Source organism: Electrona antarctica (assembly GCF_951216825.1).
Source record: "Electrona antarctica genome assembly, chromosome: 3".
Taxonomy (NCBI): domain Eukaryota; kingdom Metazoa; phylum Chordata; class Actinopteri; order Myctophiformes; family Myctophidae; genus Electrona; species Electrona antarctica.
In genome coordinates, this window is record NC_136808.1 from 24,344,804 (window position 1) to 24,361,321 (window position 16,518).

The 16,518-nt window shown below is 42.1% G+C and overlaps 1 protein-coding gene across 1 annotated transcript in view; it reads right to left on the bottom strand.

Annotated features, from left to right (window-relative positions):
* The window catches only part of vstm2b (V-set and transmembrane domain containing 2B), a 41,098-nt gene extending 26,760 nt beyond the window's left edge, over positions 1 to 14,338 (bottom strand). Inside the window, exons 1-3 of the mRNA XM_079496258.1 lie at positions 14,180 to 14,338; positions 11,992 to 12,021; positions 10,125 to 10,656 (exon numbers count right to left, since the gene is read on the bottom strand). Coding sequence (XP_079352384.1) covers positions 10,125 to 10,656; positions 11,992 to 12,021; positions 14,180 to 14,323 — 706 coding nt within the window. The 5' untranslated portion in view covers positions 14,324 to 14,338. The remainder of the gene's footprint in view (positions 1 to 10,124; positions 10,657 to 11,991; positions 12,022 to 14,179) is intronic.
* Positions 14,339 to 16,518: the final 2,180 nt, after the last annotated feature.

Consider the following 16,518-nt stretch of genomic DNA (forward strand, 5'->3'; position numbering starts at 1 on the left):
AAAAATGTTCGTCGACTACCTTTTTTCACTGACGAAAACTAAATGGAAACTAAATGAAAACTAAGCTATGACAATTTCGTCAAGATCCAACTTGCACAAGTCATTTTACACTTGGTTGCATGCTGAAAATGGCCGATCTACAAGCTCACAACGCGTCACGCTGCAACACGTTGTGAGCTTGTATAAACAGTCATTATGACGGCATCAAGGCACCACCAAAATACATTTTAGTCGACTAAATCAACTGTAGTCGACTAAAATCTTATGATATTTAGTCGACTAAAACTAGACTAACACTAAAACATTCCAGGTGACTAAAATGTGACTAAAACGAAACTACTCAAGAGACCATGACTAAAACTAAAATCAAAATATGCTGTCAAAAACAACACTGTTAAACTAAGCAACATATCAGATGTACAAACGTAAGCTTGTACATCTGCTATGTTGGAACACTTTTGAAAAATCTGTTCAAACTGTTCATGTTTTTTTTAACAAAAATCATCTCTATCAGGGAACCCTGCCACAAAACATTTTCAGATGGGGGTTCATACAAATACAATCTGGGGCTCCTTGATGCGAAAACGTTTGAGAAGTACATGTTAGAATGTTATTTACCCTATTGTGCTGAATATAAGACTATATGTTTTTTATTTTTCTCCAATGGAAATATCCTAAAACAAAATGGAGACATATTATAATCAGGGACTAGAGACTATTTGACATTCTATGTTCTTTTTCCACAAATGAGTCTTATATAATCAGAGTCGTCTTATATTTGGCACAATACGGTACAATTTACAATTTAGGCATTTGGGCGATTTACAGTAAGCAAGAACAAAAACATGGTAATACAACAAATACGTCAACATTGTCATAGGTAAGCTAAGAACCTAACAATGGAATATCTATATAATGAAACTATACGTGTACACTATAGAGTGCTATGTCTACATAAAAGGCTATCTAAGTTACTTAAGTTTAGCCTTTGCATACGTCTGCAAGGTCACTGAGGCTAGGGCAAGTGCTAGGGCAAGTGCAAAAATAACGCATTTGCTGAATCGGCCTTTGGTCTCATATTGGGTTAAACAAGAGCTTTACTTTCTCTACGCAATGCCAGGTATATTGTCAGACAGTATTCTGACATGTGAGGTTCTGCACAATATTCTGATAATATCATTGCATTAGCGGGGCGCCATGGGATATTCCAAAGCAGCCATTACAGCCGTGGATATGCACAGAGAAGGGATGGGTCCTCATTTATCCATTCTGAAATGATATTTGTCAAGCAGGCTATTCAATAGCCTACGGGAGGCAACACATACAGGCAAATATAGGCCTATATTTTATGTTTCAGGTTGTATTTAGAACAGTGGTTTTCAACCCTTTTCATATCTCGATCCATTGTTTGTTTGGCATTTGAGCCACGGACCACCGTTTGATGAGATTTTGCCTCTCAGACTCAGACCCAAAACGTTGAATATGTTGTTGTAAATTCCATGCTGTATTGATTGTACCATAGGAGAGATAACAGGCAAACATTGAATATGTTCCATGCTGTATTGATTGTACCATAGGAGAGATAACAGGCAAACATTGAATATGTTCCATGCTGTATTGATTGTACCATAGGAGAGATAACAGGCAAACATTGAATATGTTCCATGCTGTATTGATTGTACCATAGGAGAGATAACAGGCAAACATTGAATATGTTCCATGCTGTATTGATTGTACCATAGGAGAGATAACAGGCAAACATTGAATATGTTCCATGCTGTATTGATTGTACCATAGGAGAGATAACATGCTGTATTGATTGTACCATAGGAGAGATAACATGCTGTATTGATTGTACCATAGGAGAGATAACAGGCAAACATTGATCAAAATAGACTAGATAGACATCTTGTAAATTAGGTGATGCAGATGTTTAACAATAATTTAACTCTTCAGAGCTCAATAGTTAAAGATAAGATCTATAACTGTCCATCATATATCTGGGGACCACTGGTTGAAAACAACTGGTTTGGAATATACCTTTTAAAGTGTTATTCTTGGATGTGTCCATGTCAGGTGTCGGTACGTACGTGCCATTGCTTTGGCAATTTGGGGCATTGCATTCATGCATTGCAGTGTTTCTAGAGGCACTGCAGGGATACGCGAGACAGTGGGAAATGGAATAATTGTACAGATATCTTAATGCTAATACATTGACAACATTGTCAATGTATTATGTATGAAACTCTGAGAACCTGCTGATCTTGCAGTATAAAGTGTGGAAAAATAATTTAAGTACAACTGTCATTTAATATAAAACATTACCTATTTGCCATTATGCCGTAATCCATCAAAACTGGACGTATCTACTGAGATGTTACGGACCCATTTTAACGTGTATCTGCTCAGGAGTCACAAATCGCAACTGTTTCAGTCCATGTCTTATTTGTAATTTTATATTATTCAAAAGGTTGTCAGCATTCATTCATTCATTCATTCATTCATTCATTCATTCATTCATATGTCCAAAACCGTTACTTTTCAGGATTCTAATTCTAAAGCTCAAAGCGTGAAGCTATGAAGTTGTGTTCAGCACAGGTTCAGGAGTAGAGACCACCCTTTGCTTATCTCCATCACTCCCATTCTCTATCACCTTATCAATTACACCTGTGTTCCTATAGTCGCACAGCCAATCACGTAACATTTACCACACTATAAATACACCTGACATCGCATCACTTACCTGTTTGACTCTGCTTCGTGCCGTCAAAATCCCTCCCCCTCCTCTCTCATAAACTCCCTTCATCCACAGCTTTGCCCTTCTAAAACTTCTCTTATCTCTCTCCTTCTCCTAGGAGCCCCGAGGGGGGGCAGTGTCGGAGCCGAGGCGACCGACCGCTCGTCAGGCTCCCGAGACTAAACGCCCCCCACCCTGAGTCTCGCCCCACCTCGGGCTCCTCATCAATACACTTGTGCAATAAATACTGTTAAACGTGAGCAGAAGGTGTGGGGCTCCATTTTCGTCACCGCTAAACCCCTTATCCGTAAACTTCTTTGCCTTTTTTTTTTACTATTTTGAAAAACATTTTTGAATAGTTCAACTAGCCAATCTACATTGACACGTTGTGAGCTTGTAGACTGGCCATTTTAACTATTCAAAAATGTTTTGCAAAATAGTAAAAAAGAAGTTTAGGGATAAGGGGTTTAGCGGTGACGAAAATGGAGCCCGTGGTCTCTTACTAGTGAATGAAGCTTTTGTGTGAAGCTGTAGTGTATAGTATCAAGTATCAAGTAGGATATTTACTTTCTACCCGACAGTAACGTTATGCTAGCTATGATTTTCTCTTGCCAGATTCCAAAGCGAAATGTTAGTCAGGTAAATGAGGGTACATGGATTCAGGTAAAAGAGGGAATTGAAGCCAATAGTAAAGTTGAGAACCGCTAAGGTAGTGGGCTGGAATGATGTCGTCCCCCCCCCCCCATATTGCAGCAGACGCGTAGTAGGGCTGGTGCCAGGTGGATTGTAAGAGCCAAAACGGGCTGTGGTTGTGCTGATAGACACATACTGTGAGAGGATAAGGGGAGAGACATGGCCAATGGATTTGCAGGGGGACACTTTTTGGTGAGCTGTGTGTGTGACAGCACAGTGGCTCAGGGTGACAAAGTGACAGATATGAAAATCTCTCTTCCCAAAACGTTTTGTCATGTAGTCATCAGCCGCAGAATGACGACTGTCCTCAAACAGCCCCCAGCCCCCAGAACGAGACAAGACGACACCTGAGTTTTAGGCATTTTATGTTTTTTTATATGTTTTCAGGTGGATTCAGTGAACAGAGAGTGGACTGGTGGGAGAGAGAGAGGGATGCCATCAGGAAGGACTGGGCAATGCTATATCGTTATCTTTGACTGCCAACATTGTTTGGTCATGGAGTTTTGTCTTTTCCTGGTTTTAATCACTTGTTTTATACTTTAAATCTATCTACAAGCTCTCGATGCGTTGTGAGCTTGTAGATATAGGCTATTTTTGCTACAAATCTTTGAAAAGTGTGAAAGAAAATGTATATTCTCTTCACAACCACAATATTATAGTTGCAATATTGATATTGGAGAAAAATAAATGTCCATAATCGCCCATCCCTAGATGACATAATCTTACAGGAAAAGACTAGAGCCTTATTTGCATGGTTTGTGCTCGTACTGTGTTCCACTGGAGCACCCCGTCCAGAATGACTTCTAAAGAGTTGTGTCTGTCTGTGATGGCTTTCTGTGACTTTGTCAAGGACACTTGCTCAACCAGCACCTGGTATAATGGGATTGTGGGAGTATCGGAACATAATTTACATTTGTCATTTCTTTCTTTCTTGCTTTCTTTCAAGTATACAGTGGTTCTGTTTAATTCCAAGGACCCCCCAGTTTGCTATGCCTGCTCTGGCCACAGACCCCCATAAAGTGTAAAATGTAACCAAATGATGGTCTCATTGGTTTCAATTTGCACACTCTCAGAGTTATAGACCTGTAAGTGTCAATTTAGTTAATAACTATAATCAATCATTTAGCATCTTCAAAATGGCTGAAATGCATATAGGGCTAATGTATGTTTTGTAATAATCATCAACATTTTCAAAAAACTGTAGTGGAGCCAAAAATGCATTCATATTTGCCTCTGAGATGTAGTGGAGTAGAAACAGAAGTACTGGAAACTGAAAATACTCAAGTAAAGTATACAAATACCTCAACATTGTGCTTCAAAGGGGCCTGGATGGCGCTTATGTGTGACCAGTGTTGTTTTGGCAGGAAATTTCTATTTTAGTTTTAGTCATAGTCTTTCACCTAGTTTTAGTCACATTTTAGTCACCTGGAATGTGTTAGTGTTGGTTTAGTTTTAGTCGACTAAATGTCATGAGATTTTAGTCGAAATATATAGCTGATTTAGTCGACTAAAATGTATTTTGGCGGGCCTTAATGATGCCGTCTTAATGACTATTTTTACACTTGCTGAAAATAGCCGATCTACAAGCTCATGTGAGCTTGTAGATCGGCTATTATCAGCATGTATATCGGCTATTTTCAGCATGCAACCAAGTGTAAAATGACTGGATGACTGGATCGACTAGCCCCTTCCTAACATTGTTGTCTAGTTTTTATTTGTTGACGAAATTGTCAGTATATTTAGTCTTAGTTTCAGTCACCATAGCTTAGTTTTCATTTAGTTTCCAATAGTTTTTGTCAGTGGAAAAAGGTAGTCGAAGAACATTTTTCGTCTTAATTTTAGTCGACGAAATCAACACTGTGTGTGACATCACTGCACCACATGACAGTTATCGTTGCTACCTGGGCAGAAACCTCTTATCTCCATATTTAGTTTTGGTAAATGAACCCCCATTTAGACCTAAGGACGATTCTACAAATGTCTTCTAAATCATGACAGTTTTCTGAAAAACCTATGTTTCTATATGTCGGTGGTGCTCAACCTTTTTCATGTCAAGGGCCCCCAGAATTTTCTGTAATTGGCCGCGGACCCCCAACGTTCGCTCTGAAAGAATATATATTCAAAGATTTGTACCACATTTTCACGATTTTTCAAAAATATCTGCTATTTTTGAATAGATAAAGTTTAAAATAATGGTTAAAACACCAAAAGGGGTTCCCGCCCAGAATGGGTTAAGAGGTTAAATCACTATATTCTGATAGTAATCATTGTTTTAGAGTGTATGTTCAGTAACACGGGTCTCCCTGTCTCTCCAGCTCTTTAATAAACAGAAAATCCATTTTCAGTATAGGTGACACAATTTCAGCCAATCAGGAGAGAGTAGCCATGTATCAGCTTAATTTGTATAGTGTTCTAGTTCCAATTTGATCTGCTCATTTCTTTGTGTCATCACTTACAATTAAGTGATGACACAAAGTGAATCTGTATCCTGACTGATAAAATTGGTATCCCGACATGAAAATGCAATTTTCTGCTTAATGAAAGGCTGAAGAGACATGGAGAATCCTGTTACTGAACAAACACTCTATAGCAGGGGTAACCAACCAGGGGTTCGGGAGCTACCAGTAGCTCGCACGAGCCATTCAAGTAGATCCCGGGGTGAGCGGGTGTCAGACTGACAGGCAGCCAGTATACCAATACACAGAACGTGGATTTAGAATAGCTTGCAGTGATGGCCCCAGACATGTGTATCGGGCCATCAACTGCAGAGTTCGTTTGTGCTCTTGTTTGACCGCTATTGTGATGCACAACTTGACTTGTGCATAATAGTCATGCATATCAGAACAGAACTATGGTATAAAAACCCACAGAGCTAAACAGCCTCTCACTCACTACTATACCTACACAGGCAAGCAGTGACTACTCTACTCTGACTATGGAAAAATACATTTGTCTTAATATTTTGGCATTGATTATATAACTATCAGTATTTATTCGTATTTAAACTATTGTCTTTGTGTGGATGTGTGCATGCATTGAGCCTGTCAGAAATCGCAAAAAAGTGTTTTTTTAAACATAGCCTATTTTAGTGGTAGATCATGGCTTACAATTGGGAATAAAATGGGCTCTTGTGCTTGAAAAGGTTGGTTACCACTGCTCTATAGCAATGAGTAATATCACAATATGCAGCTTTCTAACACTTATTTTAACCAAATAAAATCACTTTCCCTTCCTTTGAATTTGAACACTGAGAAGTAACAGTTGTGGACATAATAATATAATGAGGTGTCCTGAGACCATACAATAAATGCAGTCCATTTTTACATCACTGACGAATGCTTGGCGTGTTCAACAACCACACACACACTCACACACACAGCAGGAAACACACAGTGATGTAAGGGCTGTGTGACGGCCATGAAGCCACACACGCACGCACGCACGCACGCACGCACGCACGCGCACACATGCACACGCACACGGGCACTGTGTCAGCAGTAGCACTGACGCAGCAAGGGGCTTCTGCTTTAGAATTCAATGAGATTTAATTATTCACAAGTGTGCTCCATCGATCTGGAGGGAGTCAGGGAGAAGACCTATGGAAGAGAGGTGGATATGGACACACGGCACGGCACGGTGTGTGTGTGTGTGTGTGTGTGTGTGTGTGTGTGTGTGTGTGTGTGTGTGTGTGTGTGTGTGTGTGTGTGTGTGTGTGTGTGTGCACAGGGTATAGGATTTGGTGTGGGGGATGGTTGGGGGCTCTGACTTTTCCCCCTCCTCCTCCTCCAATCTGGTCATCCATTTTGATGTCCGGTGGGGATATATTTTTAGCCCTGCTTCTTGTCAGAATGAATTAAATCCATGCCATTTCCTTTTGGTGAAATGTATAGACATTGATGTGTTTGATGTTTGCCTGTCACAATCTAACAATTTCATTGAACAATATGTTAATCACATGCACGCCGTAAAAGAAAATGTACGTGGACAAAAATATAATTATAGATTAGATTTTTTTTTAGAATAGACTCTATTAGTCTTAATTTGACTTACTTAGTTACACATAAGCCCTGTTTTATACTTAGTAAATGGGCTATTTAAAAAAAAACCTTTGTGCAACTCATCATCCACACACACACACACACCTGCTTATTAGCTATAGTGTATTGAAAGGAACATTTATTAAGGCAAAGGAATGAAAACTAGAAAATGCAATTTCAGATTGAATTAATGCATAATCAATTACTCCTATTAACTGCTACAGCCTGCACCCATACAGTGGTATACAAAAAACAACAAAAATAACTGTTCTACGTCCATGCAGGGAAAAAGTGATATGACTATACTGTAGGTGTCATCTTTCACTATAGTCACTCCATAAAGAGAACGGCACAGGGCTGAACGCTATAGACCAGTGGTCCGGGGACCACCCGTGGTCCGGGGACCGCCAGTGGTCCGGGGACCACCAGTGGTCCTTGAGGGACTTCCAGGTGAATGATGGAGCGTTGGTAACCAAATGGACCCTCTTGTAATGTAAAATGTAAAATTAAACCAAATGGACTTTGGTTTAATTGTACACTCTAAGAGTTAGATTATTGTTAAACAGCTGCATTACTTAAAGTTAATTTACAAGAATGTACAGTCTCTACACAATTAGATAATGTATAGGATAATTGTTATTTTGATCAACGTTTGCCTGTTATCTCTCGGGTACCAACATAAATACAGCATGGACATATTCTTTAGTTTTGGGTCTGCAGGGCTAAATTTCATCAAATGGTGAGTCCGTGGCTCAAATGCAGAATACATAATGGGCCTTGATATGAAAAGGGTTGAAAGCCACTGAGTGAGGCGGTCCGGTGCAGGGCTTTGTAATGCTGTGGAGGGCATTTTTTCCTGACACGGTTCGGGGTCCACTTGTCCCCTTGAAAGGAAAGGAAAGGAAAGGATTTGTATTGAAAGGAAATCAATACGAAGCCATTCTGAGTGACCGCCTTCATCCTATATGAAATACTAAACTCCCTGACGAGAGTGTGGTCTCCTCCAGCATGTGGATACTCCAGTGTTGTGTTTTTCAAAAGACTAAGACTAAATCAAAATATTCTGGAAAAAACAACACCATTCAGTCCTATTTAGTCTTCTGAAAAACCTTAGTCTTTTAGTCTTATAGTCTTAGTCAACAAAATGAACAGTGCAATGAATACTCCCATCCACTGAATGTGTTGAGTATGAGTATGAAAATGACATGAATCATAATATGATATGGCACCTCCACAGTCGCCAGATTCCAACCCAATTAAAAACCTATGGGATATGTTGTACTAGCCCTGTCAGATAGCCAGACATGCAGACACAAATCTGCCGGTACAAAAAAAACACAAAGAAATGGCCCTAGTCTGGCCACACGAGGCTATAGGGACTTTCCACTATCATCATCAAAACAAATTCACAGAGGAATGGCTATAAGCGAATGGTTGTCCAATGTCCATGCTTCTAGTAGAATTACAGAAATCACGCATGCACTTCACGTATCGCATACACACACATACATACACATACACACACATGCATACGCACACACACGCGCACACGCACAAGCACACGCACACGCACACGCACACGCACACACACACACACACACACACACACACACACACACTGCAATAGCATGCACAAGCACATTAATTAACGCACTGGCATCTTACACAGATCGACACAGACAGATATATGTCCAACACATTGAGGCATAAATCCTCCCCTATACTTCCCATATTTGCATAATAGCTTATGCTAACTAACAACACAGCAATCAAATCAATTGAATGCCATAGCGTGGGTGGAGAACAACACCAGATTATGTTTCAGCATAAAGGGTAGACATGCAATTATTTCAAGTCTAAGAAACATAGGGACATAGGGATCACATACGCTACTGCGCCGGTAGAAAGACGTGTGCATATCAAATCTAAAACTAATATTTCATATATACCAAGGAGGCACAGGCATATACTGTATGAATGCCACCCTGTCTTTCTCTATATATCCTTCACTGTGCGAGAAAAGTAAAGTGCCTTGAACATTTCTGAAAGAATAATCTGGAATACATATTAGAGAGAGAGAGAGAGAGAGAGAGAGAGAGAGAGAGAGAGAGAGAGTCTTAAATGCAGTATTATAGTGTGGATGGTATAGTGTATTATGTGTGGATGGTAGGGATTTTTTTTTCAACACTCCATATTAGGCTATATTTGCGTGGGATGGATTACTGCACTTCTGACAGACTGGGAGTTTGATTCCCATGTGGTTATAAATGTGCTTAACGTTTGGTTTATATGGCCCCTCTGTTCCATCACCACTAGGGGTCACTGTCACTCTTCTCCAATTCTCCACTCATTGTCCAACACCTCAGTTCACATGTGACATGCACGCAAACTCCTCAGTGGTGGGGGGAAAAGTACTAATTTATTTGTATTATCATTTTATACTTAAAGTAGCAATACTGCCATATGGAAACCCTCCATTACAAGTAAAAGGGGCAGGGGGGTCACGAGACATATAGCCAAAGCATTTCCGGGGGTCAGTCCCCAGAACCGAAAAACCTTTGAGAACCCCTGTTACAGTCAACACCATCCACACTGTTCCACACACACACACACACACACACACACACACACACACACACACACACACACACACTCACCAGCTCTGTGCTGCTGCCGCAGGATGGCTGCGTTCCCCGGCCGCGGCGAGGCGGAGGACCTGGCCACCGAGGCGGCGGTGGTCGACGACGCTCCTCCACCGGACGGGGCGAGCCCGTCAGGCACGCCCTGCTGAGGCACCCGGGGGGGCTGCTGCTTCCCCCCCCCCTGATGTCCGTCTCCTCCTGCCCCCTGCTGCGCGTTGTTGCTGTTCCCCCCACCGTGCTGCCACTGGCCCTGGCCCGGCTCGGACGTGGCCCTGCCCGTGCCCGCTGCCCCCGCATTACCGCCGCCGCCGTTCCGCAGTGGCGAGCGGTTCTGGATGTGCGACACGGCCTCCTCGGCCAGCATGCCGCTGTCTTGGCGCGGCGGCGGCCCCGACTCGCTGACGCGCAGCGTGGCCTGCACGGTGAACTCCTGCGTCTCATCTGCCCACAGGTCGGACACGCGGCACTCGTACAGGCCTTCATCCTCGCGCTTCACCTTGGACAGGCTGAGGCGGTGCGAGATGGCGTTGCCCTGCACACGCACCGTCTGCGGGAGGAATGTGTGTGTGTGGGGGGGGGAGGGGGGGAATGGGGGGGGGGAGAAATAGACGGTTGGTGGAAAAAGTACTCACGTTTTGTGCTTAAGTAAAAGTGTCAATGCTGCAACGTGACGTCGATATACTCGGTTGCAAGTAAATACCCTGGCATTCAATGTTGAATTGAGTAAAAGTACCAAACGTAGAAAGTATACTCATTACGCAGAATGTCCCATTTCACAAGTTGAAAATGTATATATTTCATTAAAAAAATCAATTAGCCAATCTACTAGCACACAAGCATGTAGATCTGCTATTTTCAAATGGCCGCAGCTAGGGCTGAAGTGGTTAGTGTGTGCAATATTAACCAAAAGTAACTATAGTAACCATAATGTTTTCAAATAATTGTATAGTGGAGACTATATTTGCCTCTGAGATGTAGTGGAGTGGAAGTAAAAGTATTGGAAATTGGAAATACTCAAGTAAAGCAGAAATTACCTAAAAATGTTTACTTAGTTACTTTACACCACTGGAAATAGAGTGAGAAAGGGAACGTGGCAGAGGGAAACGGACAGATAATTGACTGCTTGGGCAAATAATTAGGCAATGCTTACACAACAATACATTTTGTTCACTCGCTGGCTTTCGTGGTGTTCTGACTCAGGGGCAGGCAGTGGCTTTCTCTTTTCATTGCATACGAGGGAGACAAATTAACAAGTTGTGACCTCATACTGGCTGCTTACCAGGCCCCAACTGGCTTGGCTCTAAAATAAGTCTCAATTAAGTTTTTGGCAAAGAAACTGCACCAAAAACAGTAAAGTGCCTTGTCAAAACACTGCGCACAATGCTGCCAAAAAGTTTCAAAACGGCCAAATCAAAGGCACTCAGTCAGAAAGAACCCAAGTATAGAAAATGTGATTGTAGAAAATGGGACAGTCAGGGAAATGCCCCAGCTGTCCACCGTGTCCACTGCATGAGACATTGGTGCTAAGCTGGATTTATGGCGTCTAACAGGGTCACATCCTCCTGAGTATGAAGACAATGGGATTCAATTTGAATAGTGCAGACTGCACAAGGGCTATCAGGCTGGAGTGATGCTATCCATCTGCATCAGTTGGTTGCATATTATGTCCTATATTCAGCACACCTCAATGGTTTTCGTGCCGTGAAATTGCAATGAGTTTTCTGTCAAATATGGCTACCATTGACCCCTTTGAACTCTGCATACGTAAGGATGAACCTTTTTAGTAACTTTTTGGGGAGTTTATAACACTCAAGGATTGTATTGTGTAATTGATATCTTGCTGCTCTGTACTCTTCCAATGGTAATTGAAAAGGACACTTACGCTTATTTTGTTGGCTTCCTTGGTAGAGACCTGGTGAGAGAGAGCACAATGCATATTTATAAGAAAACATACGGTAATTATTTCAACAGACACATTATCTTACAGTTTGTGACCAGATTTGACTGAGAGACTGCCATCGCGCAAATTACAGCTTTTCACCAGAGGAGAAACACTTTTTTTTAATGAGTTAATAGCACAGGCAGACTCTTCACATACTAGAGCATGTCTGAAATAAGTGTCAGAGCTGAAATCGACATGTAAATATGAAATAAATGCCCACACATGTAGCTAGGTGTAATGTTAGAGACCACAGAAGTGAACCTTTCAAGCCTGTTTTCTCAACTCGCTGTTTTCTGCAAGACATTACTCTATAAGCCATATCTCCAAAACTGGTGGGTCAAACTGAACCAATATGTCAATTTGAAGCTATGATTCCCTGCTTTCATATGACATGAACAAACGAAAATTCAAAAAAATCCAATGGCAGTCCCTCAGTCAAATTTAGTCACGTTTGGACAATTCTATCACACGAGTGGCAAGAGTTTGCCTACTGTTTGTCATTACTCTGCGCCATGTCTCAAGTAGTACCACCTGGCCAGGGTGCCTATAGCACCATGGGGAGCGTCCCTGTGTCGACTACACAATGGACAGCACCCCTGTGTGTCTACTACTAGCACCATGGACAGCACCCATGTGTGTCTACTACTAGCACCATGGACAGCGTTTTTGTGTCTACTACTAGCACCATGGACAGCACCACTGTGTCTACTACTAGCACCATGGACAGCGTCCCTGTGTGTCTACTACTAGCACCATGGACAGCACCCCTGTGTCTACTACTAGCACCATGGACAGCACCCCTGTGTTTCTACTACTAGCACCATGGACAGCACCCCTGTGTCTAATACTAGCACCATGGACAGCGCCCCTGTGTGTCTACTACTAGCACCATGGACAGCGCCTCTTTACTACCAGCCTAATTAACCAGCCTTTTGGCTGCCATGCTAAGTGGTCAGATGGGTGGGCCGCAATCACAGAAAAGGTTGAGAACTTCTGTTCTACCATTGATGTACCTTTCTCCTGTCTGCCCAACCTGTTCTACCATTGATGTACCTTTCTCCTGTCTGCCCAACCTGTTCTACCATTGATGTACCTTTCTCCTGTCTGCCCAACCTGTTCTACCATTGATGTACCTTTCTCTGTTTGTTCCAACCTTCTCTCTTCTGCACATAGAATATGTGCCCTAACAATAATCGCCATAGAATAGATGAGCATTGTCTTCGATTTGCTCAGATGTTTGAGATAGGAATAAAACATTGACATGCTAGAGAAATCCAACTGAGGTCGTGGCCATTTTCTATCAGCAGTGGGTCTGATTGGAGCTGTGATATCCCTTGATGATGAAGATGATGATGTGAGTGACATCTCGTATCCTTCGTAACAATTATGATGATGATGATGATGATGATGATGATGATGATGATGTCATCCATATTATATTGTAAAATATTGTATTATATTATATACACATATGATGTTGTTTGCAACGTTTTGCATCTTATTTCATTATGTCCTAATAAAGACCCAAGCAAACGACACACTAAAGAGGTCACGATTGCAGTCACACATGCATGGGTGACTATAGTGTCAAGTCCTCCACCACTGGTAGACTAATGCCTTGGGCTCAATCATGTTTAATTGCAAGAGCGTTTTGGGTGGTTGGAGAGTGGGGTGTTTTGTGTGTGTGTGTGTGTGTGTGTGTGTGTGTGTGTGTGTGTGTGTGTGTGTGTGTGTGTGTGTGTGTGTGTGTGTGTGTGTGTGTGTGTGTGTGTGTGTGTGTGTGTGTGTGTGTGTGTGCGTGCACGCCTGTGCATCACACACACTCACTAAATTCCTATTGTTAATTCTCTGAAAATGTAAATGAAAAAAGTGGCATTTGAAGAATGTTAAAAAAAAAAAAAAAAGGATCCAGATTGACCGTCACTTCTTGGAAGCTAATGGGTCAGACACACATTTTAAATCAACACCGCGGATTTTCCTTTACTGTACTGTGCGCGCGCCCACGCACATAGGTGGGGAAAAAAAGAAAGAGCAGAAATAAAATAAATAATAACAAAATAAAGCACCTCCGTATAGCTGGGTCATTATTAGCTTCGTTATAGGCTTATATATTATATATAGGCTATACCTTGGGTCTGTTGCCCGGCGCGCTGATCTGCAGCTCTTGCTGCAGGTCCCTGTTGGCCGCATGGTGGGTCTCTCTCTTCAGGTACCACCACTGGATCTCCAGCGACATGGGCGCCGCTCCCTCCGACTTGAAGGCGCACGGCATCTCCACATCCTCGCCCTCTCCCACGCTCACATCCTTTGGCACTTCGGTGAACGAAGCTTCGCGCCAGGGGGGTTGACAAACAATGCATGGGAAGGAAGGAAGGAAGGAAGGAATGCGATACAAAATATTGTTTTCAGAGTATTAAACCTATTATAGCGCGCACGTCACACGGAATCTATGCTTGGGGCAACTCTGCATATTTGGCCATATAGTTAAAACATGAATCCTTGGAAGGCTTATAGTCTCACTAGCCTATATGTATTTTGTTTATTGTATTAATGTTTGGTCAATAAGCAAGCGCTCTGCGCCTTCCAACGTTTGCGTAATAGTAGCCTACTTTCTCTTCTATTGTTTGTCGTATAAATGTAATTTGGATATTAACCTTGTGCCTAGTAGTTGGAAGAAATGTCATATATAGGATGTAGACAAAGACAGCGTTGACTTTGACATCAGCAAGAGATAGGATAAGCGTAAGGTAGGCTATATAGCACAATTGAACCCTAATTCCTTAATGCGGGCAAAAGACGTCCGTTGCCTATCATGCCAATTAATTATCCTCCTGGCTATAAAACTCTATACATTTCTTGTCTTTTGTTATTTACTTTGACCTAAAAAAAACCTAAATCTGTTATCCATTTCAAGCTCATTTTGAAGTTCACTTACCATCTACACAAAATATTAAGGGCGCATTGAGAAGCAAATAGTAAAATACGCCGTAGAGTCCCCGTTTTTCCATCTCACAGAAAGGTTGTTACGTCTCAAACGGACTTAAGATGCTCATTTGACTTTAAATGTTTTTTATAGCAGTGACATTTCCACGGAGTCCTCCACGGCCGTGAAAGAGTGTGATTTGATGTCTTATTTCCTTTTTCTTTTTCGAGTTTCCACAAGCAGAAGCTTTTTTCCCCCTCTCTCCCTTTCTTCTTATTTTTTCTTTCGCCACAAATCCAAATATGGGGCTAGAAAATCCCAATCCACGATTAGTCTTTTTTAATGAGCCAGGCAACACGTCCTACAATCCAAAGGTGCGGTGAAAGAAAAAAAGACCCCTTTCGCACGCAGGCAGACATATGAAAAAAAAGAAAAAGACAAAAAAAAAAAAGAATGTGAACAAATTCAGCTGCAGAAGAAGGACCCGTCTGGCATGAGTTTCTATTCCCGGGTTTATTCCTGGCAACTCATTATTGTTATTTTTTATTATTTCCCGTCAGCCGTCGTCGTCGTCGTCGTCAAGTGGAAAACAAACTTGTCGGTCGACGGATCGAGAGCCCTGCTCATCATTCCCCGTGTTTCCCCGAGTCGGAATAATAAAGCTCTCCCAGGCGCCGCTCAGCAACAACAACACCCATCACCAGTCCACCACAACTATTCCCGTGCGCGAGAAACAACAAATAAACAGCCCCAACGGTGCGCAGTCCTACAGTTCCACCAACAAACAACTGTCCGCATGCACGCTCTTCTTCCTTCGTGACCGAGACCGACCGACCGACCCGGATCCTGGCGCTGCCTTGTGTGCGTCGAGAGCGCACCGCGCAATCCGACAGCAACGGAACACCCTCTCTAGGACGCACAACAGTCTCTCTCTCTCTCTCTCTCTCTCTCTCTCTCTCTCTCTCTCTCTCTCTCTCCCTCTCTCCCTCTCTCCCTCTCTCTCTCTCGCTCTTTCGCTCTCTCTCGCTCTCATCATTCTATTCTCCTCCTATGAAACGGAACGAGACCAAGATATTTCCCCCTCCCTCCCCCCATTTCTAAACAATATATAGGGAAGGGGAGAGGCTACTTAGAATGCTCCTATATAGAAAAATGAATAAGATTAATACATAATACCAATTTGAAATAAATAAAAGCAGATGCTTGTTATATAGCCTATACTAAAACCAACACTCGCCCTCTCCATGTGCGTGAGATGAGACTGCATGTGGAACTTTCAAGCTGCTCTGCTATATATGCAAAACCAGTCCGAAGTATGTATGTATGTATGTATGTATGTATGTATATATATATATATATATATATATATATATATATATATATATATATATCCTACAGGACAAGCTACACTATAACACGCGATATATCAATCGTATCGCCTACAATAGAGTGTGTGCTTGCGCGCTTATACAAGCGACACATATAGGCTACGATTGCCAATGTCAGATCAGATACTAGCCTATAAACTGCACCGAGCGACTGGT